Source organism: Tetrao urogallus, assembly GCF_951394365.1.
Source record: "Tetrao urogallus genome assembly, chromosome: 11".
In the NCBI taxonomy this organism is placed as follows: domain Eukaryota; kingdom Metazoa; phylum Chordata; class Aves; order Galliformes; family Phasianidae; genus Tetrao; species Tetrao urogallus.
This window is the reverse complement of record NC_136824.1, coordinates 9,962,297-9,984,540: the sequence shown is the minus strand read 5'-3', so window position 1 is coordinate 9,984,540 and position 22,244 is coordinate 9,962,297. Positions and strand designations below refer to the sequence as shown.

General features: G+C 38.8%; 1 protein-coding gene across 1 annotated transcript in view; it reads left to right on the top strand.

Moving 5' to 3' along the window:
- Positions 1 to 63: 63 nt before the first annotated feature.
- The window catches only part of GALK2 (galactokinase 2), a gene marked incomplete at both ends in the record, with an annotated part of 47,886 nt that continues 25,705 nt past the window's right edge, over positions 64 to 22,244 (top strand). Inside the window, 5 exons of the mRNA XM_079540897.1 lie at positions 64 to 116; positions 2,155 to 2,243; positions 3,371 to 3,494; positions 8,188 to 8,278; positions 11,112 to 11,258. Coding sequence (XP_079397023.1) covers positions 64 to 116; positions 2,155 to 2,243; positions 3,371 to 3,494; positions 8,188 to 8,278; positions 11,112 to 11,258 — 504 coding nt within the window. The remainder of the gene's footprint in view (positions 117 to 2,154; positions 2,244 to 3,370; positions 3,495 to 8,187; positions 8,279 to 11,111; positions 11,259 to 22,244) is intronic.

Sequence of the window (22,244 nt, the reverse complement as noted above, 5' to 3'; positions counted from 1 at the left end):
GTCTCGTGACCGCCGCGGCGACCGCCCGCCCGCCTCCGCGCGGGGCTCCGGGGAGGGGTCGCCATGGCGGCAGACGCCCCCGGCACCGTCCCGGTGCAGCTGGTGGAGCAGCCCAGGTGGGTGCCGGCCGGGCGGCCGCCCCGCTCCCGCCTTCAGCGCGAGGCCGCGTCCGTGACGGGGGCTGGCGGGCGGCCGCGCGAGGGGAGAGTGGGGCGCGGCCTGTTGTGTCGTCAGCCTCGGCGCGGCGGAGCCCGGGGGCAGCCGGGCCGCGCGGCCATCGGCGGGCGGTGGCGGGCCGCGCGGAGACCCGGGGCTGCGGCCACGTGAGGCCTTTCAGCGCTGGCTGCCCGCTGTGTCTGGCCGTGCTGCTGCAGGCAGGAAATCGCCGTTCCGACACTTGTCGGGATTTGAATCACGTGGAAGGCAGTTCGGCATTTCCAGAGTCGAACGTGTGAAGCTGTGAGGGATGCTTTTGCTTCTTCTGATGTAGGTGCTTACGTTGCAGCACGCGTGTTGCAACGAGGCTGAAACCCGGGAATGGCCCTTCGTAAGGGGTTGTAAACCCACATTAAAAAACCATGATCAGTCAGCGCTTGGATCAGCGTGCCCCTGTGGCTGCTCTGCTTGGTGCTAACACCACTGTGCACGTATCTGTGAAACAAGCGTGCTGACAGAATAACATCTCGGACTCTGCAAACTGATCTATTTTACCATGGACTACAGCGTTATCATTCGTGTGATTTAGAAAAAGGGATTGTACAGTGAAACGGCAGAAGTTGCATCTGTTAATTGGAAGTGATAAACTAGTTAATGTCAGGGAAGATCGTAAGCAAATCAAAGAGGGAACACAGTTTTGTTGCTGGGCTCCAAGGCAGAAAAGTGCAGAAAGATCTATTTGAAAGTTCACAGCAAATATTGTTCTGTAGCTTTCCACCCAGAGAAATCTTACAAAACATTGGAATACATATATTGTGGGACAATAACACAGCTTTGACAAACAAGTACAAACTAAATAATTGACTGTGAAATTTTGTAACATCTGTGTTTCATTGCTGTCTTCTTACTTAGCTTTGCATTGACCAGGCATCCAATTCTAGTTTTAATCTGAATGTGGAACGTTCCTGTTAATGGATTTTTGTTAGTACACAAAAAAAACTAAATAAATGCTATGTGCTTTAAAGTCGGTAGGGCAAGACCTGTTCTAATGATTAGTTTTCTTCTTACTGCTTTATCATTTTAGTGTCTAGCTTACATTAATGAAAGTTAATGAGTCAGTGTGTAAACTAAATTGCATTAAGGTAGTTTTGAAGTGCATCACAACATCAAATCACTTATGCCTCAGTAAGATAATGGCTTAATTTCATCTTTGTCTCTTTTTACTCACTATTTCTGCATGACACATGGAAGCATCCCAAGTTTGCAAGCACTCAGTGGAAGTTAAATATCTTTACAGTCTCTTGAAAAACAACAATATTTCAAGTCTTTCTGTGTTCTGGAATTTTTATGCATCCAGAACTTCTAAGTGGACAATCTTAAGAACCTTCTGTTGCTGTCATACTGTCTGAATGAGGCACAGGGATAATCATGGGCTTGGAATTTGAGTTCTGCATATATGTATTGGTACTGAAATGGTGCAGAGCCTTTATGAAGTTTGAAAAAGTCAAAATGTAGAAGAAAATCTTGCTGAGACCTGGTGTGATCAGATCCATCTCTTAAGGGAGTGCCTCTGTGTTTGTTCTTGTGACAAGCCCTGATGCCACGTATGAGCCATCAATCCACATTGCCAGACTGCTGTAAAATAGTTTTAGAGAGCTGTGGCATAGGAAAATTAGGTGAAGGCCATGATATTTGGCTGCCACAAGCAACAACCTACACTGTCTTTGGCTAGAGACAAGCTAGACAGGACTAAATAAAAGTCCTCCCACCCTTTACAAACAAATTTCATACTAATTCAGATGTTGTTTTCTAAGTCATCTCTGTCACAGTGTCAGGTGAAGAGCAGGAATACACAACTTAATGTTGCTCCTGATATAACAGAAAAAACTCCATGTACTTCAAAAAGTTGAATCAAATTTACTTGAGAACACAATTTAGGCTGTAGACTTCCTTTTATCCAACTATTGTCCCTCTGAAGGTTTCCAACTTGCCTTTCAGATTGCTGAAGCTGAAGGAGAGTTTTATAGCAAAATTTGGATCAGCTCCCAAGTTTTATGTTCGTGCACCAGGGAGAGTCAACTTAATAGGTAAAAGAGCAATACTAATCTTTTGTTACTTTATCTGCTATCACAAAAACATTGCAACTTAAAACATATAATTTAAAATAATGTTTTTGTTGTTTTTTTTTCCTACATAAGTTGCTTAAGTGACTTCAGTTACCACATATAACCAGCCAAACAGCAATGCATCTGATAAGGCATGAAATGATTCTGCCATGATCTTTTTCACTCAGCCATAGAGACGTATCCACTAAACAGCAGGTTGTGATTCACTGGCTGCCTGGAGAGACATATTATTATTTATCTAAAACTTACCTTTTTTTCTATGGCAGCCTTATTTTCTTTAAATTTTTCTGTGTTATGTTTTTTGCTTTTCCTAGAGCTCAGTTTCTTGTATATTTATAGAGTAACCATATGCATTTGAAGACTTTGTAAGTTAAAGAACTCCAGAAAACAGAGCTTTAAAATTATAATTAGACTTTTGTGCAACTAATGATAGTTTTTATCTTGGTGTTCTGCGGACATCTAAACAGCATGTGTTAGCTGTCTTATTCATAAAGGCGTGTGTTCACTACATGCATTTCATGTCTGAATGCTACCTTGTGTGTTATATATATGTGTGTTAGTTATTATTTAAACATAACTATAATTTTCTTGGGAAAAGTTCAGAAATTTTATGGAAGGAAAGGCCTCCACTAGCTTTATCCAGCAGCCAGTGAATCTGCCACATGTGCAGAGCAAAGCTCATACTGGGAAGTCACATACTGCCTTTATCTCTTCCAGTCATCAGTTAAATGTCACCAATTAGAATTATTTTTTCATACTGACACAAAAGGATACAAATAATATAGTTGTTCTCATTCTGAAAAATAGTACTTGTAGAGGTCTTTAATTTTCATAACCCAATGTTAAAAGTGAAGATTTGTAAATAGATGCAATAGATAAAGTCACTAAAGAGCAAAGACTTTGTGTGGAAATACAAAATGGAGGAAACATACCCCAAACTATCAGATGTACTTTAAATAGTAAGAATTGGGACTATACTCAGAAGTTGTCTAATATAGTAAACAACACTGAAGTCTATACAAGCCCTGTTTCTCTTACTCTAGAATGACTTATGCAAAAATCTCTTTAATTCTCTGTCTCTTTGGTAGGAGAACATATAGACTACTGTGGTTATGCCGTGCTCCCTATGGCTATAGAACAAGATATCTTGATTGCAGTAGAACCTGTAAAGACTGAAGTTGTGCAATTGGCCAATATAAATTCTTCGTACTTGTAAGTAATTGCTTTGTTTATTCACTATTTCTTATGAACCTCTTTATGCAAGTGTATCATAGGTTAACTTTTCAGAGTTTTGACAAACTTAGATTGCAGTATGGAGTTTAATTGTGTACATGGAATGATTCAATCAAATGGAATCCAATTTGATCAACGCTGTACATATTAGTTTAGAGCAATAAGTTCAATGCCTCTGTCTCCCACTCATTTTCAATCACTCTGGAAGTGCAACCCTCTCCTCTATTAGCTCATCATTCTTTATGTAACCTTCTCTACTGGCAGCAGTTCAGTTTCTCCTGGGGAAGGGAGTGAAATGTTTTGTAATCAATTACTGCATATATAAGCTAACACTCCCTTGCTCTGGAGAACCTGGGGCTGTATTTTCACAACACGAGGGCTTTAGCAATGATCCTGGATAAAGACACTCTATTCCTTCTATTTCCTCCACAGCTGCTTGTACACAGAATCATTGAATAATTTAGGTTTTTATGGGCCCTTTGGAGATCATCTGGTCCAGTCTGTGGTTGACTGAAAAGTTACAGCAGGTTGTTCAGGGCGCTGTTAATGAAAGTTCTGAAAATCTCCAAAGGTAGAAACTCCATAACCTCTTTGAGCAACCAGTTTTCTAGTTTGGATGTCCTTGTTGTGAAGAGTATTTTTTTCATGTCTAATTGTATTCTTTTCTTGCTGCAGTTTGTTACATCATGTCTCCATATATGTCTGAGAAGGGTTTGGTTGTATCTTCAGTGGAGCCATGTGATGAGTGGGCAAAGACACATTAGATTATCCCGTATAATTTTCTTTTGCAGACTGAATAAAACCAGCTGTCCTCACCTCTTTTTATAAGTGATGTGCTACAGTACCATCATGGCGGCCTTATGCAGGACTCTCTACAGTTTGTCAATGTTTTTCTGTTATTGGGAAGCCCCCAAACTGGAGAGAGTGTTCTAGATACGTGCTCACAAGTACTGAACGTATGGAAATATTCCTGCCATTCCATTCAGATCTAGCTGCTTTTTTCCCACCTCCTTCTTTGTAAATAAACTGATATTTGTGTGGTTGCTCGATAGTTCAGATCAGGTCATTCATCCACATGAAGTTTCACAGGCATTTTGCAAAAATCAAATCAGCACCAGCTTCATTGGTTTAAGCCAATAGCAAATGACTCCTTGAAAGCACAGCGTATGGCAGCACAGGGACAGGAACACAGTGCCAGGAGTGGCAAGTAGTTATGTATATATTCCTGCTTAAAGCTCAAATCTTATAGAAATATGTTCTGAGCTGCCGCTTGTAAGTCAAGCAGTTAAAAGGAATTTTCACTTCCATACAACATATAAATATTCAAATACTTTATCCTCACTTTGTGGAGTATATCTTCACAGTATGACTGGGCTAAATTAAAGGTTTGCCGCTCCCAAGTGGGTATGCCCTGGTTTTGTTTATTTTATCCCTAGTTTCCTTGTCTGCACTTCCAACATCGATACACCCTCTGACTTTTACCAGGTGAAATACTTGTCTGTTCTTAGGATAAACTGCACGACTCACCCATTTTTTTTGCCTGGCTGATTTTCTGTCATTTTAGTGAGTTGAATGGCAATGCACCCAGCACAAAAAGCTAACTCAGGGCTAACAGTGGGAACATGCAGTGGTGAGCAAGGGGGAAGGAAACTTAGTGGGACCTTTACCTCTGAGTAGAAGAAACCTGCTGTATTGCAAAACCATTCTGCAAGACAAAGTTCTAGAACCTCAATAGCTTTGATTAGGGAAAGCTGTTATAAAGGATACTAAACAAAGCAGTAAACAAAAGGCATATGTTTTTACATGGTCTTTGACATTTGGCACATTACACAACAATTGAAATGGCATTCTGTAGCACATGCAATGCTACCAATGCTTTCAGCGACACCTAAAGTTCCTAACAGATCTAGAATTACAGCCTTTGTATGCAAATCGTCTGCATAGTCACTATTTTTATGTATCTGCTTTGGTTTCAGTTTGAAATCATACATTTTAAGCCATAAGTTAAGAAGAGGTTTCAGAATATGGCATTAAGCATTCTCTATTTTGTTGGGACGCTGTTGCTTAAAAACAAAGTGAAAACATGCTCATAATTTTATAACAAATGCTTTTCAACACTTGTAATGTTACATCATATAACAAAATTGTTGACAGTGTATCTTTTCCCCAGACTGTTGCACTGGCATAAACCTGTGGTGAATACCCTCCACTAACAAGGACCAACCATAAGGCTCTGTAAAATCACTGTTCTCTATTTCATTCTTGTTTTTGAACTGGTAACAGTTCTGTAGCCCTCATCCACTCCCATAGCTCGCGTTAACTTTAGGAAAAACAAAACACTGTTGTGTTTGCTTTTTGTCATAAAGCATCCCAACTGATCAAATGATTGTTAAATATTACTTAGATGAAGATGCTGTTCAAAAGTTAAAGACTTTTGAAATTCTGGATACCTTCCTTTCACACAGCATCTTTTTTCATCGAGAAAACACGTACAAAATGCCTTCAGAAATATCGAAGGATAGCATCAAAGGATAGCGTGAAAGCTTGACCTGAGAATCTTCTTTAAAAGGTCAGATAAACTAAAAAATCTACAGAACATTGAGGGTCTGTGAGAAAATGCCAAATTGGTCTTCAGTAGTAAGGATTAATTACTAATCAAGGAAGGAAGAACACATCACCCACGTGTTTTTTTCACATTATTTAAAAAACTGATCTCTTCTAATTATGCAGACCAATTAAATGTTTCTATCTAGCCTTGGAGGAGGGGATCCTCATGTAAAATAGAAGGTGTGGAATAAACAATATCAGTTTTTTTTACATTAATGGTAAATTTTGCTTTTTTTTTTCTCGAAGTACTCATATCAAGCTGCCTACCTGCCACTATGAGGACAAAAGGCAGGATTGAAGATTTACTGATTTGAGATAAAGCTTGGACATTTAGGAATGAGTTTTTATAACAAATTGAATGTGATAACAAAAAAAATAGACTTCAGTATTCTGGGGACTTTGCCAGTTCCACATCCTGTGTTTGTATGAATTATGTGCATGTGAATCTTGCCAAATTCAAAGCCAACTTTTCTTTCTTTTTCTGTGTGAGAAGATTTCAGAAATATGCAAAATGCATTTTAAGAAGTCATTATTTTAATTTATCTAGAGAGCCAGCAACTCTATCCCATAGTATATGTCTTTTTGTTCATTTAAGCTTAACTTTGTCTGACTGTATAAAAATAATTATGTATATAAAATACTTTAGAACTCTTTTTCAAGGAAAAGAGGACTTCAAATTCATTTTCTTTTAATCACTCCTACACATTGTTTTCCATCATCTTTGCTTTTTAAAAATACCATCATTGTGTAAAACAAGCTTAAAGAAGCGTAGGATTATTTTATTGTTCATGAATTTTGACGATCATATTTTACTGTACTTTGTTCTTTTCCTTTTGTTTAAAAGCCATAAGAAAAACAATTTTGTTTTATTATCAGGAAGACTGCTCCAAACACACACAAATCAAATTGGAAGAATTTACTGCTACTCTTGAACATTACTTGTATTGTAATCGTAGCACTCCTCTTCAGATCTTTCTTACTGCTCTGCAGTCACCAACAATTTGCACTTTTCTTTGTACAACTCCTCAGTGCTGCACTGTTGATGGAGTCCTGTAAGTGGCACTATGCAAACCGTTCCGACTGAAAAAGAGCAACTCATTAAACTGTACAGCAATCTCTGATAGCTTTGTATCATGTACTGAATATTGAAATGGAGTGTGCAAGCAGCAAAGTGGTCACTCTAAGTTGATACTGGGTTGAGATCCGTAGGTTTTACGCTGCCAATACATAGCTAGCATCAGACTGTAGGTTAGCAGGAACACAAATTGCAGCCTGCCAGGTTTGAGTAATTTTTTAAATCTTTTTCTGACATTCTCAGTGCCTTTACTTTTTCTCTGTTAGACATTTGCTGTACTGCCTTCAGGTAGATACAGTTATTGGGTGTTTGGCAATATAGGCTTGTAAACAATCTGCCTTTTGTGATGATTAAGGCGCGTATCTCCAAGGCACATCACTCCATGGGCATTTCCAGAGAACCTATCTGTAGCATTGGTTCCTTCAGCAACATTCAACTTTACCATTTTAACACATTCAAAATTATTTCAAAATTCAATAGGAAAGCCATTATCAGCATTATCCTGGAGATAGATGAAAAAAAGGCTGAAAATGGATAAACTGTTATTTTAATTAAACCCTGTAACGTACCTAATAGAATTTTGCAGCAATATGCCTATTTAGTGATCTGCCATTCAGAGCAAATGAAGACGAATTCCTGAGCAGGGATCACAGGGAAGCCTGAAGAATATTTAGCTCTATTCTAGGTTTGACAGGAGCGATTACTTAGATTTATGCTTTTCAAAGAGATTCGAGAGAGCTTATACAAATGTGATGGAAGGCATGCTGCCTTGACTACGGGTGCTAAAGGCAGTTTATTTTCCGAATTAAAATACACTAAAATACAATTTAGAACTGACTAACGAAGATCTGTATGAGAAACCAAATGTACTGAAACAAATGATTAACATAGAAATGCTTTTGTGCATCAGCAGGTGGCAGTAATAAGCCATGTTTTTTCACACTAAAGGTACTGACAAGTTAAAGCCACAAGGTTTTTCTGTTTTTGCAGGGATTTCACTACTAGCGTCAATAACATTCAGATTAACAAAACCAAACCTCAGTGGCATAACTACTTCTTGTGTGGACTGAAGGGTATTCAGGTAAGCCAAATTCATTTAACTTATGAAATTAACACAGAAGTAAAATATGAAAAGCGTATCTATTCACCTTCAACCTACCTCCCTGCATTCTCTTTTATTTTAAATATACAATTATTTGAAGAGATGAGTGGTTTTGTTTTAAAATATTGCAGACTGCTATATTCATACTTATTACATACATTATTATAACAAATAGTTTCTTATTCAGTATAGTTACAATCAAACTCATGAATCACAATGGCATTTCTATATTTTAGAGTAAAGAAGAATGTTTCCCAATGGAATCACGTAATTAAAGTTTGCTTTTGAGAGGTTCAGAGGCTTGTCTGCCAGGACACAAAGGTCATATTTTAGTCTTTTTCCTCCCTTGGAAACATTTTAAAAAATGCAATTAATTTCCATTAATGCTGGAAACCTACAACTCATGCTCAGCAACGGAGTGAAGCTCATGCAGTAGGCAAAAGAAATCATAAAAGTAAATAAATAAATTGCATACAGAAGGAATAATCCAGTAAGAATCACTACTTATTCAAGACTTACAGTGTGGAATCTGAATGGGAATTTCAAAATTTCCTAAGTGAGTTAAGAGTACAGCTATGCAGGAAACAGCACACGTACAGTAAAGGCTGGAACGCTGCACAGACAGACGTTTTCCTGTCTGCTCATTTGAGTTTTATCTTCTCCTTTGTGAGCTAGCCTGTCTCCGGACTGGCTTGAAGACTGAACTGCTTGTGAAACCAACTACTGATCGTCAGTATTGTCCTGGGAGGCAGCCTGAACTTAGAACTGGGACTTCTTGTAAATCTCACCTGCCCTTTGCAAGTGATTCATGGCCCTCTGAGTTAAAAAACACAGTAACTTCTCAACTTAGTGTCAGTCCAGTGACTTTTCTGGAGGGGCAGGTGGGATAAACAGTGGGATAAACAAGGTCAGGTATCCACAACCAGCTCAAATTATGGAAAAATGTGCTTTTGAAACTTTCCTCTGGGTAGGCCATCTAAGTTACCCCACACAATGGTCCATAGATAAGCATCGCAAACAGCCAAGAAAGCCTGCATCAGACCTGGCACTTATATCTTCCAAAGAAGATATTTGGACCAAATCACTTTATTATTATCCACAGCTCCTAAGTAAACCCCTCCCCCCCCCATGTTTAGCATGCCCCTACCCCCCATAAAAAAAAAGACCTATGTTTGCAGTAACATGAGTATTCTCAATTTTGTATAGCTCAGTAATATGCATTTAAATTGCATTGACTCTAGAAGTGAAGATACAGATTAAGTTTCTTTGCAGTGTAGCTTTTCATGTATTAAGGCTAGCATGACGAATTGACTTGTTTTGCAGCCTGCTACTGAGATTTGTTTCCTAAGGACAAACTTTTACACTTGAAGGTTAATTTGCAAAGCAGGTTTTCAGTCTCTAGTACTGGCAGAAAATAAGCACAAATGTTACGGACTTAAGAAACACTGAAATACAAGTATTTAGAGGGTCCAGCGGGATAATCTGTTTATATTAAGTTGAACATGCTATCCTTTTGGGACAGAACTATTGCAGAACTTGGCAAAGTCCATTTTCATTTTTGAGACTGAAGTACATTTTCTATTTAAACATCGCGTGATAAGTTTGCAAGCTTGATTCACATTCAAGACAGTCCAGAAATTGTGGATCAGTTTCTGGTTACTCAAGCATTGTCTGTTTTTGAACAAGTCTGTCTAGTGTTCTTCATGAAGGGCAGAAGTAGTATTTCAGGTATGAATTCCCTTCTATTTGTAGAAAGGGATATTTTAATCTGAAGCGATAACAGAAAACATTAAAGGAGGTGCTTTGTGTTTTCTGATCTCTACCTTTGGTATTTATGGTTAGGAAAAGTAGAAATCTTTTGAAGGTGGGCATTTCTGCATAGAAACACAGCCATTTCTCTGATCATTGACAGTATTTTTCTGGTTATTATAACATAGCTTATCAACATATAAATCTGTATCAGAATGTAGCTATTCATATATCCTCTATATATATTCGAAGATTTTTTGTATGTATTTTGCATGTTTTCTTCAAAGTAACGAGTAAAATTTTAGAGTTATGGCAAATTTGAAAAAAAAGTAACTAAAGAGTAATTAAAAAATATGTGCACAGGACTTATGACTTCTCTGTTAAGTGTATCATCTCTGATAACTTCTCATATATGTAAAAATGTGACACTATTTATTCTAGAAATAGCATGACAGATACTATCCCCGCTGGTTCCTCCCAAAGCATAACATCTTTCCAGTACCACTGTGGTTTTCTCAGTGCCAGTACCATGGGTAGCCCAGGAGATAGGAGTATTTGGCTTTGACCTCAGATAAATGGCTACTACTTCCTGATCAGCATGACGTGGCTCTCTCTAATACCACGTGTCTGCATTAGAAGTAAGGCATGAAGTGGACTTTACGCACTTCGGGATGCATAAAGTGAGGAGCTAAGGACAAAACTAGAGGTAACCTCTGGTACTGTCACCACGACAGCTTAGAGCTGAGCCAGTGCTGTAAAACCCACCCACGAAGCTCGGTAAATTCTTGGACATTTAGCCCACCCTGAATTCTGCTCGGGGTACAGTTCTGTCAGCCCATATATGTTTGTGCGCAGGAATTGCAGACATACCTTTGGCTGAAGCCCTACCATTGGCTTTGTTCTTGAAGAATAGAATGAAAATTTTGCTTTATTTTGAAGATACCAGAAGCAGGTCCTTGGTTCCAGCAACTTAGCAGAAAGATTCTCTTTCTAAGTATCAGATAATTGCAAGCCTGAGCCTGTCTGTACTTGAAACTGAGATTGTTTATTTTTTCATTGTTAGGAACATTTTGGTCTTAATAACCCAACTGGAATGAATTGTCTGCTAGATGGAACCATCCCTCCAAGTTCTGGTCTTTCTAGCTCCAGTGCTTTGGTGTGCTGTGCAGGACTCGTGACCCTAAAAGCTAATGGAAAAACCCTCTCCAAGGTAATTTACTGTAAAACACAAGAGTGTCAGCAGTAAAATTCTACTTAAAATTAAATATTGTTAATGCCTGTAAACATTAAAAACACGATGCAATTGTTTTTGCAAAGAGTTGTTGGATATAAACTTAAGATATTGCACAATTGAGCAAATATCTTTGGCCAAATTTTGGCAGGATTTGAATTTGGCAAGAAAACAGGCTTACATTAAAGCTGAAAAAGGAGCATTATTGTAAGCCTGTGTTTTGGACAACCATCAGGTCCATGCCTGGACCAGATGTGCTATCTGCAGGCCAGGACTGAGGATATATGTGCTAAAGGATGTGGACCACACCCCCGAGGCCTTTACCCTCTCCCTGAATGACTTTTCATGGCTCTAACAGCAGAGCATCTGTTGGAGGCCTGTGAAACAGTTTTTTGGTGGTTTTTTTTTTTTTTGATAAATTATATAATCAGCACAAAGTAGAGGTAAAATTCTTCCATCTGATTCTCCTTATTCTTTTCACAGTTTTTTTGGAATGAACATGCTTATAATGCAAAATGTATTCCTCACTTTTTTAAACAAACATTAGTCTAAAAACAAACCCCAAGTATGTGACCTATTACCAATACAAGTGCTAGCAGAATTTGGCTCATGTCATAAGAATTTCTGGAGGAGTCATGGTTCTTGAAAGTGCTGTATGGGAATGAAGTTCTCTCCAGTAAAAATGTCTGGTTAAGTGAAACTAGGATCTTAAATTAGAACATCGTCAGGAAAAGAACAGATCTAAATATGACTGTTATGCATATTTTTGCCTATTGTCTAAGTAAGTCAGAAATTCCCAAATTATGTTACGAAGACAACTCAAGAAGACACCGTGGTACACGGTGATGGCAGCTGTTAACTATGCTTGTATACAAGCACTTCTCTAAGCCATAAGGTAAACAGTTCCACACAGAAAGTTTTTTCTGATCAGTTCTGGCTGGCTTCTCAGTGTGGTTGTCGTTTCAATAATCTGCTCAGCATTAAGTTCTCCAACTCACATTGCACAGCTCAACGTGGGTGCTTCAGGAAGGTATCAAGTAGGGCTAAGGCAGCATGAAACAGAGTTCATAAGATGGGGTGCCTTTCCAAGAAGCAGGACGCAGCCACAGTCACTGTCACCTTGCTTTGTGTTGGTGCTATGTATAGTCAAAAGGTAAGTAAGGGATTAGATGTTTAGCAGAGGCTGTAGTTTGTAAGGTGAGACACAGTGCAATGGTATTTGAAGGTATGCAACTGGGGATCCCAATTTGATGGGTGAGAGTTTACAGGAATAGGTTGGAGGTGACAGATGTGCTTTTATACATGTGTACCTGGCCTGCCAAGAAGCTTCTGCTTTTGCATAGGTGCTCATATCACAGGTCAGCAGCATCTCTGGTGGTGGTAACCAAATGAGCTAAGCTTGGGAACTCCTGATCAAAGTCACTGGAGAGCATCTGTTCAGAGAGAAACTGGGTATCTGCAAAGTCCATAAAACTGACAGAGGTTAGAAAGCCCAACTTTTACTATGTAGTAGGGATCTGTAACTGGAAAACCAGAAGCCAGGTTTCATTATTCCAAGAAATACTGCAGAGCTTTCTTCAGAGAATAAATGATACAGTGTGTATCTTGAGCTGAATTTACCCAAGGCCTGTGAGTAATCAGTGGAATTATGTCAGACTTGTTCTAAAAAAAGGTGCAAAACTCTCTTCAGCATTTTTGCGGTGGATCAAAGGGAAGACAGGGACGACACTTAATGTCTTTCCTTGTCCTTATGTGTCCCAAAATTTCTCCTGCTTGCTGGTTGAAAATGGTGCTAAAAGTTAATGTGTCTCAAACATAATTGTGCATACACAAGAGACACAATCCCACATTTTTGCCAGGAACTCCTGCTGTCTGCAGTCAAATATTTAGCACCTGTGATGAAAAAGAGAGCAACTCATCTACAGATGAGGATTCCCAGTAGTCAACACAGGAGCAGTCAAGAATGTATCGAAGGTTTTGTGTGCTTAGATAGACACAGAAGGAGACTCCACCACTTCTCTGCGCAGCCTGTTCAGTGCTCCATCACCCTTACTGTCAAGAAGTCCTTCCGCATGTTTATATGGAACGTCCTATGTTCATAACTGCACTGTATAAGGCAGTGCTTGTGGGAGCACAAATTAGTGCAGCCGCGGCCTGTCGGCCTTCAGAAGCATAGAAAGTGCTCTGGTGATTTCTGCGGGTCCTCATGCATCCTGTGCCGGTGTCAAATGCAACCCGTGCAGGATCCAGGAATGCTGTCTGTGTATCGGCTGGGAGCTCCCTCATGGCAGTGGACTTCTTAGCTAATCAGAACTGAGAGCAGTCCAGAAACCAAACCAGGACCTTGCATTTTTAGGGCTCTGGATATTTGTTAGCTTATTTTTATGGAAGAAATAATCACTTTACCTCTGCCCCTCAATTTATTTTCAGATACTTACATTTTCAAAAGTTGTAAATAATAGTATTTATAAGTAACAACATCTGGTCATTGGGGTGTACTGTCTCAGTAATTTTATGAGGAAAGATTGGCTTTTTGCCCCTCATTAGTCTGATGAACTTTGCAAAATCTTAATACTACAGTCCGCAGCAGCAGGACGTAGAACTTTTGGCTTTGGAATCAAATTTGGCTGAATGGTAGTGCTTCTGTAGCCAAAAGTATGACAAATTGACCTTTTACTGAATGGAACATTTATCTGTTTTGCTTCTATGAAACTATTTTTATTAGAACATTTGAGTTATGTGCTCTCTTTCCTGATAAATGTAAGTTTTAAATAGCAGCTGCAGAGTAAAAGTTGTTGAAATTTAGAGATTTTATGAGATAACACTTCCAGTGTGAAGTCTGGGCCTAGAAGATTAAGAGGCCTGAAAAAACCAAGCCCCAACACGAAAAATATTGTAAAAACATACTTAGAATTTCATGGTGGCTTAATTTAAAAATAGCACATTTTGACATTGGAAACAAAATCAGGCAAAAATATGCTCTCTAATTGTGTGTAGCAGTCTGCAATAGGGCATTGTTTCAGTCGGCATACAGTATTTTTTAAAAAACCCATCACACACATACACAATGGTTTAGGGAAAAGACGAGTGTGAGACAATTCAGCCAGATGTGCAGTGCTAACCAGTTGCAGCAGTGCAAGAGCATTCAAACAGCAAGATGGAAAATCTAGAATGCCATCTTTAAAAAGAATCCATTTTCCTTCTTCAGACAGGATACCAGTCTGAGGCTGCTGGCATCACTTAAACAATGGCAGTGCTCAGTATTAGCATTTGATTTTAAAGTGATTTTTGTTTTACTGTTACAAAATCAATCTTTTGTATATCTTTTCATCGGGAAAAGATACTTTTTGTAAAGGAAACAGAATAATGCTCTAAGTTGTCCCAGCTTTGTGTTTCACGGTAGGAACTAATGAGTACAGAAAATCATTTAGTACTTTTGAATAATTAGATTTACTTGGAAGATGTGATGATAGCGTTGCTGTCCAAATGTTAAATCTTGTGGTTCTAAGTTCTCTTCAGGCACCCTAATATTTCTTTTCTGTTGCTCAAGCCTGGGCAGCTGTGCACACACTTATTGTGAAAAGTACATCAAAACTAAATAAGGTTTATTGAATTTAATGTAAAACGTTGAGCATAGGAAGTTAACTAGTTGGAATGTGAGATTTTCAAAATACTCAACATTGACCTCTATTTAACAGTTAACTTACCTGGTAATGTCATTGATTTCAGTGGGAGAAGAGAGGAGCCATCATCTCTCTGTCTTGTTTCTGAAACCTGTGTACAATAAGGAAGGATACGATAATTTTTCTGACGCACAACAGGGTTTTAATATCTATGTATTTAACAAGAAAACCTGAATATTCATATTGAGAGCGTGACTTTGAAGTTAATGATGTGTGCTGATAATTCTGATTAGGATCATTTTATACTGTTGCCGCACCAAAAATGTTTGACAAATCCATACCAAGGTTATTTCTATAAGAAACTCAAGTTGCTTACACAGAAAATGGCACGTAGCTGCTGTACTTCAGAGCACTGGCAAATCTGAGAAATGCTAAAGATCCATTCTCCCTATGGAGTTAAAAATCAGGCTTCTTTGTTAAATTTGACTCTGTGTGTTTGTAATCAAGGGGAAACAGGGTACTTCATAGCAGTGGTAATCAAAGGCTGTAATCTTTCATCAGCCAAATTGATGATCTTTTATTTGAGCATGTTAGAGGGCAGACAAAGTCAAGCTAAGATGGCTGTGGTTATGAGGACATTCAGATGCTATCTGACAAATACTTTCTTATTTCTGAAAAAAGTATGCACAATTGCCTTGCAAAACATATATGAACTTTAGCTAATTGGGATTTTGTATGCAAACTGGAAGCAGATGGTAACTTCTATCAGGCTATTCCCAGTCGAGAACAGGTATTAAAAATAAGGACATTCCTGGTAGTAGAAATAACCTCAGAATTGGAACATCATTCTGTAATTAATGAAGGTATTTCATGCATATATATACAAATAAAACACGCAAAGATTGAAAAAAAAAATCATATCTCACGACTTTAAATATGCCTTAAGTGACAGAGAATGTTTTCTTACACTTAAATGGTGTCTTCTCACCTTTCAGCTCAATCCCTGCAGGATTTCATAGAAAATCTACTGGGCTCTAAATTTGCCATGAAATGACCTCCGACTCAGAGTTGTAAGGGGAAGTAGCAGAATGAGTCTGACTTTCCAGACAAAATATTAATGAGAGCCATTACTGTATTGCCACAGAGAAACCAAATGTACATACAGGAATTCTGGCTCAATAGAGATTGAAATATCAAATCAGTTAAATCTCCTCGCTGAATTGATTTTTTTGATCACTGAAAATGTCAGTCTAACAATAGCTCTTGAATGCATTCTCTTCACAGAGCTTCCCTTCATGAACTGTAAACTTTAAAACAGGAAGAAAATTGGTCTTTCATTTTAAAGATCAGCAATCACGATTCCTGTCTTGTTACATATAGAAAATGTAGCATGTTTAACTGTGGCTGGAGTGAACTTACAAAAAATCACTGAGGTAGATGTAATTTAATACTATCGTTTTATAGAGACGGCTGCTTCACTTTGGTTGCTGTCATTCTGGGTTTGTATATATCGAGTTTCTGCGTAATGTAGGATAAGCTGTTCCAAAAAAGTACTAAGCAACACTAATTCTGTTTTACTAACAAATATTTGTCTGTCTCCTACTCACTAATTGTCTTACTCTTTTAAGGGGTTTAATCTTACACAAGTTTACTTCTTTAAAGGTCTGTGTGAGATTGAAAGGGATTGATCACTGGTGTGGAACATATTGACAGTGACAGTTATATAGGGACAAATTCTGTCACAGTTTACATACTGTCCAGACCCATTGCACCGAGTGAAAATCAGAGCATTTGGCCCTTGGCCTCTTTGGGAGCAAGGGGACTATTAAAGTTGAAAGTCCCTTATCTGTTCTCACTCAGATAATTCTTTAGGAGGATTCTATTTTTAGGAAAACGTTTGTAAGTGAATTTTGTTAATTTTTATTACACATTTTATACCTGAACACCTTTTAGGCATCCGTGGTCATTATTAATAGCATCAAATTGAAATAAACTAAACTAAATTACGGAGCAACAGAGAATCAAGTGAGCTGTATTGGGTGGTTTGTAAGTTATCACACAGCTGAATGGCCAAACATAACACAATGTTGGATCGTGCCTGGAAATAGTCAGAAAAATACTTTTATCAGTTCTTCAGCATTTCTGAAATACTCAGTTGAAAATTAAAACCTGAATGTTAGGTGTTTCATATTGAAAAGTAAACATGCAGAGAAAAATACACACTAGTGAAAAGTATCACTTCACTGACAATCCACTTTTGCCATTAAAAAAACAAGAAACTAACACAATGCAGAGCTATTGGTGAGTTCTTATTACAAGTAATCTCTCTATCTAGAATAACTACACATAAGGCTACTAATAATAAAAAATCACAACCCTTCTTTGTTGGACTAAATTATATCCCCACTAATATGATTTCCTAGATAGACTTTCTGCATGCTGGATAGGAAATCTTGTGGCTCAAAGATAAAACAGGCTTAAGTGGTAGTAATTTCTTTCCTTGTAACCCAAGACTGACTTGCTTCTTATCAGAGAGAACCTTAAATTGTTTCCAACAAAAAGCAGAGGTAGGTAGTAGAGATCTTAGATCAAAGGCATGGCTAGGCCTGCACATGGGAGCCAGTTGCCTGATAGACAAACTTGTTAAGTGCTGCCTCCTGCAATAGGATACATTCTGAGCATAATTTAGAGTTAAGCTTCTGAAGAGAATGAAGAAGGGGACAGCCTGAAAAAGATACGTTTTATGTATTGTTAGTTTTCACTTTTTCCAAGTGCTCCAATTAAAGTTGTTTAAAACCTAATGGTTCAGTTTTGAAACTCTCAAGAGACAGCAGCTTCCTTAAATAGATTACTGCTTTAAATATATCTTAATGCTTAGTGGTTTATCGGGCAAGTGAGTGAAAAGTGCACTGTGACTCTACTCTGACTGTTGTCGCTTTTTGTTGTTTTAGTTAAGCATATTCTCATTTAATGTGCTGTATCTTTTACGTTGGATAAACAGCAAAAATGTTAAGCTTAGTATCTCATGTAACTCACTGATACTAAACATTCCCCGCTCATGCACAGCCAATCTGGCATATGTACTTGCCAACAGATATAAAAGTACTGCTTGTGTTTGTGTGCATCATATTGGGTCTGGCTTCAAAAGTTGCAATATTTCGTGTTTCCTGACAGATCAGCAGGGAGATTGCAAAATTTAACTACCAGCTACTACTACTGCCATGTTATGCTCATCCCTTCTCACGTGTTCAGAGCCTAAGCAGACCAGCTGTACAAAACAGCTTGGTATTTAAGTGCACACAGCAGGTATAGGCAAAGGGACTTTGCACAGCAGTGGCTGGCATGGTCACAAGATCAGTGAAAGAGGTGCAATAATAGTACTGAACTGGCTGAGGCTGCATTATCCTATGTCTGCATAAACACATATTGACACATTTTTTGTCGCTCAGTTGCCACATAAAAATCACAAATTTTGTCTCCGAAAATCTTAGGAAAGCTGGAAGTCTGCCTCTGTTCTTTCTTAGAAACCAAGATAATAAACCTGAAAAAAAGTTCAGGGAAAAGCCACAGGAGATAACAGAATGACCTGAATAAAAGTGCTAGAAATCTTTGAAAGATTGTGCTTTAAAAAGAGGTGAGAGAAGTCCATAAAATATTAATGCAACTGATGTAGTGGATAGGAATCAATTGTTCATTGTCTCTCACACTGTAAGAGCCAGAGTTCAAATGAAGCTAGCCAGGAGCATGTTCAGCATCAACAAAAGGAGATGCTTCTTTACCTGAGAAGTTGTGGAAGTCTTTGTTACTGGATGTTCCACATGGGAAAACTTTGGATGGGTTAGAGCAGAGTCTGGACAAGTTCATAAATAAGAAATCCATCACTGGTTAGTAAGAGCACAGACCTCGCGTTCAGCTCAGGAAGCTGTTTGTTGAAAAATCGGGCACTGGGGAAATGTCTTCTACACTTGGCTTTTGCTCAATACTAAGAGCCCACTTTCAGATACAAAATACTGAATAGATGTGGATTTAGTCTGATCCACTGTGGTTTTTTTATGTTAGCATATGCTATATTTGTCTGTGTTTTTATTCTGAAACAAGGTTTTAAATTGGTTTTAGCTAACTGAAAACCTGCTACTAACTCAGGAGCATTATGTTATACTTCTTGGCTAGTGTAGGGCTTGGGAGGGAAAGAGGAAGGGTACATTAAATATATTGCTTTGCTTGTTAAATAGTGCAGGTGACAGCTTAGGATTTATTGTCTACATGATATATATTATTCACAAATGAAGTTCTGGTCTAGCCTGTCTTGTTAGAACAACTTTCCTGGGAGAATAATAAATCCAGAGGCCAGTAGCATACAGATCACAGAACAGTTGGGACAAGGAATTTCTGATTCATCTGATGAATTAAGTCATTTGTTTTTAGTTGAAATGCTGCTATTCAGACCCAACTGTACTTTGATTTCAGTATCTTTTTGTTCCACTTTTCATTACTGTCACCTTAAAAAGATTTTAAGCCCACCCAGCAGACGTTTCCCTGATACCATTTTCTTTAGAGAAATAAGCTGCAATACTGGAAGTAGGGAAGTTTTTGAATTCTTATTTCGGCTTTGTGACTGATTCACATGACTTTGAATATATCATGTAAATATCTGTGCTGTGTCTAAATTGAAGATAACAGGAATTATAGGAATGCTTTTAAGGTAAAGTATGTAAAATTCTATGAAGACTTAAATTAGGATTTATTAGTGTTTTTGAAATAGTAGGGATGGGAAGATCATGCACGTGTCTTAGGTGCACAGAACTATTTATGTTTTATGGTTAGCAGAAATTGACCTCAATATGGATCAGAATACATGGGATGGAAGTATAGTCTGTGTGCAGATGGGGTTTAGTCTTTCAACAGTATTCCTTGTAGTACCTCATGAAAAAGGAATGTCTGCTTCCACCCAGCCCTAGAAGAACACCTATCAGGACCTATTCCTGCTACTCAGAATTCCGTAGGAACGGAACTGTTTGTTTTATATGCGTTGTAGTTGTTCTTTTAGCCTAGTGGGGGGTGGCTGCTGCCTCTGAGCCACTGCCCTGGCAGGTGGTGCTGTGGTGTGGCCTGGGTGAGTTCCCCCAGATCTGGCTGTGAGAACTCCAATTGACTCTGCAGCAGCTGTGGTACAGCCAGGGGAAAGAATCATGCCTGCCTAGCTGCTGTTCAGCCATACACTTGGGCTCCTGAAAACTGTGCAGTGAAATCTGGGATCTGAGAAACTGTATTTCTACAGGTGAGACCTACCTATAGTGAGAGATGAATAACAAAGGATTGAAACAGCCTCTGCCCAAGGTCTGGGTGTTGTGAGTTGAATAGAGACGAGGCACTGCTCTGAGACGGGCACATGTTAGTTCTTCTCACTGCAAGGTTCTGGCACTTTTCTTCCTTAGAGCAGTTTTATGTGGTTGCCTTAAGAGAACTCAAGTACCAATATATGCTCTTTTTTTTTTCTTTTTTTTTTTTTTTCCCAATTTCTAGGAATGATCAAATGTATTCATAGGAATCCCAAGTAGAAATTGCTAATTACCTAGAAAGGGAAGATACTCCTCATTTTATTGAGGAAGTAGAGCCATGATGAATTAAAAGGACTTTTCCTGAATTGCAGGAAACTTAATGTGGAGCTAGAAATTGAGTCCAGACTTCCTGGTTCAGTTCACGGTTTTAGTCCATCCTTTTCCAAGTATCAAGTATGTACACAAGACTCTCCAATTTAATCTTCATATTAGCTTCCAGTGCTACAATTCAGTTCCTCTGAACTTTGCCCTCTCATTCATTTTAGCAAAAAGGCAAACATTTGGCCATTTGTTTCAATAGTGAGTAGAAGCTGTTTTATATACAGATGACGCTTTCCCCTCCATTCACATGCTTCTCATCCTAGTATTAGAAGGCCTGCCTGTGTCAGCAAGGGCCTGTTCAAATTAGAAACCAAATCATGTTTCAGGGAAGCCTTGGGCTGTCTTGTGGAAAGGGTTCTTCTCAACCCTTGCCAGTTACTACTTGGTGGTCCTGCCAATCCTTGCTGAGTTTCAAAACAAAAGTTGCTCAAGCTCAAAGAGCACTGCTAGCCCAGCGTAGGCAGCTGGATGGCTGGTGAGCTGGGACGGAGCAAGGCCCAGTGCTTAACCAGGCACAGCTCACCAGGCCATGTAAAGGGACAGGAGAGTGGCACTGTCCTCATTGTTAACATTCCTCTTCTGTGAGACTTTTCCTGATATTTATTTAATAAACCCAGGCTCAGAAAGTCTAAATGATTTGTGCAATCAAGTGGTTGCAATTTGGATTTGTATATGAAGAGGACACGCAGCCAGGCTAAGTGAAGGCTGAAATGCGCCACTTCTGACTTCTGCAAAACCAGCTGTGTCCAAGAGTGGAATATGCAGTGACAGTGCTTAGGAGATGTGCTTCAGGCCAGGTTTGCAAAGCCACATCTCCTATTTAATTGTACATCACCAGTATGCTGGTATGATCTTTTTCAGCCACTGCGGAGAAGTTTCTGTTGCTGCCAGTGAATAATATTCATCAACTCCAGTTTGATGTCTCCTGCCAGTTGCTGCAAAAGTCAAGGACGTGGTAATGCTCTGTTCTCAGAGACAGGTTCTACAGAACTGTCTGAAATATGCCTCCATTTCCATGTCCCAGCAACAGATGCTTATAAACAGGCACTCCTTCACATGTAGGAAGGAATTCATCCAGAGACTGCTTTGTGTAAAGGTTTATTCTTCCTTTCTGTAGAACCTTGCTGAGAATTTTCGCATGAAGTGGAGAAAAAAAGCAGCATCACATGCATTACCATTGCAGAATTATTTCCAACTTGTAGTGAAGCAGGGACAAATGCTGAGTGGATGAAGAGGTCCAAGGTTCAAACTGGAAATGGAACTTCTTGCTATGGATGTGGGACAAGAGAGGAAAAACAAATGCTGATTAACCTGATCTTCAGTAAAAGGCACAGAGAAATTATTTTCACTAAAAAGTAAAAAATTAAAATGAGTAATGTTTTTGTATGTTAGGAAAAAAAGTATTATCTGTACTTCAGTTCATTGAAAAAATACACAAAGGAAAGGCAGCACAGAAAAGAAGAGCATTTTTGCTGCTTGTACTTCCCATGTTCTGTCACTGGTGCTCTTGTTCTTGTGAGTGGTCCTTTACCCTGTACAGCATCCATATGAGGAGAACATATTGGTCTTTTCACCTGTATAAGGGGATCTGCTTAAACAGAAACACCAGCATGAGTCCCTGATGACGACTCAAAACCCCCTTGATGTTTGATTCAGAGAGATGTGGTCTGCACAGTTTTGGA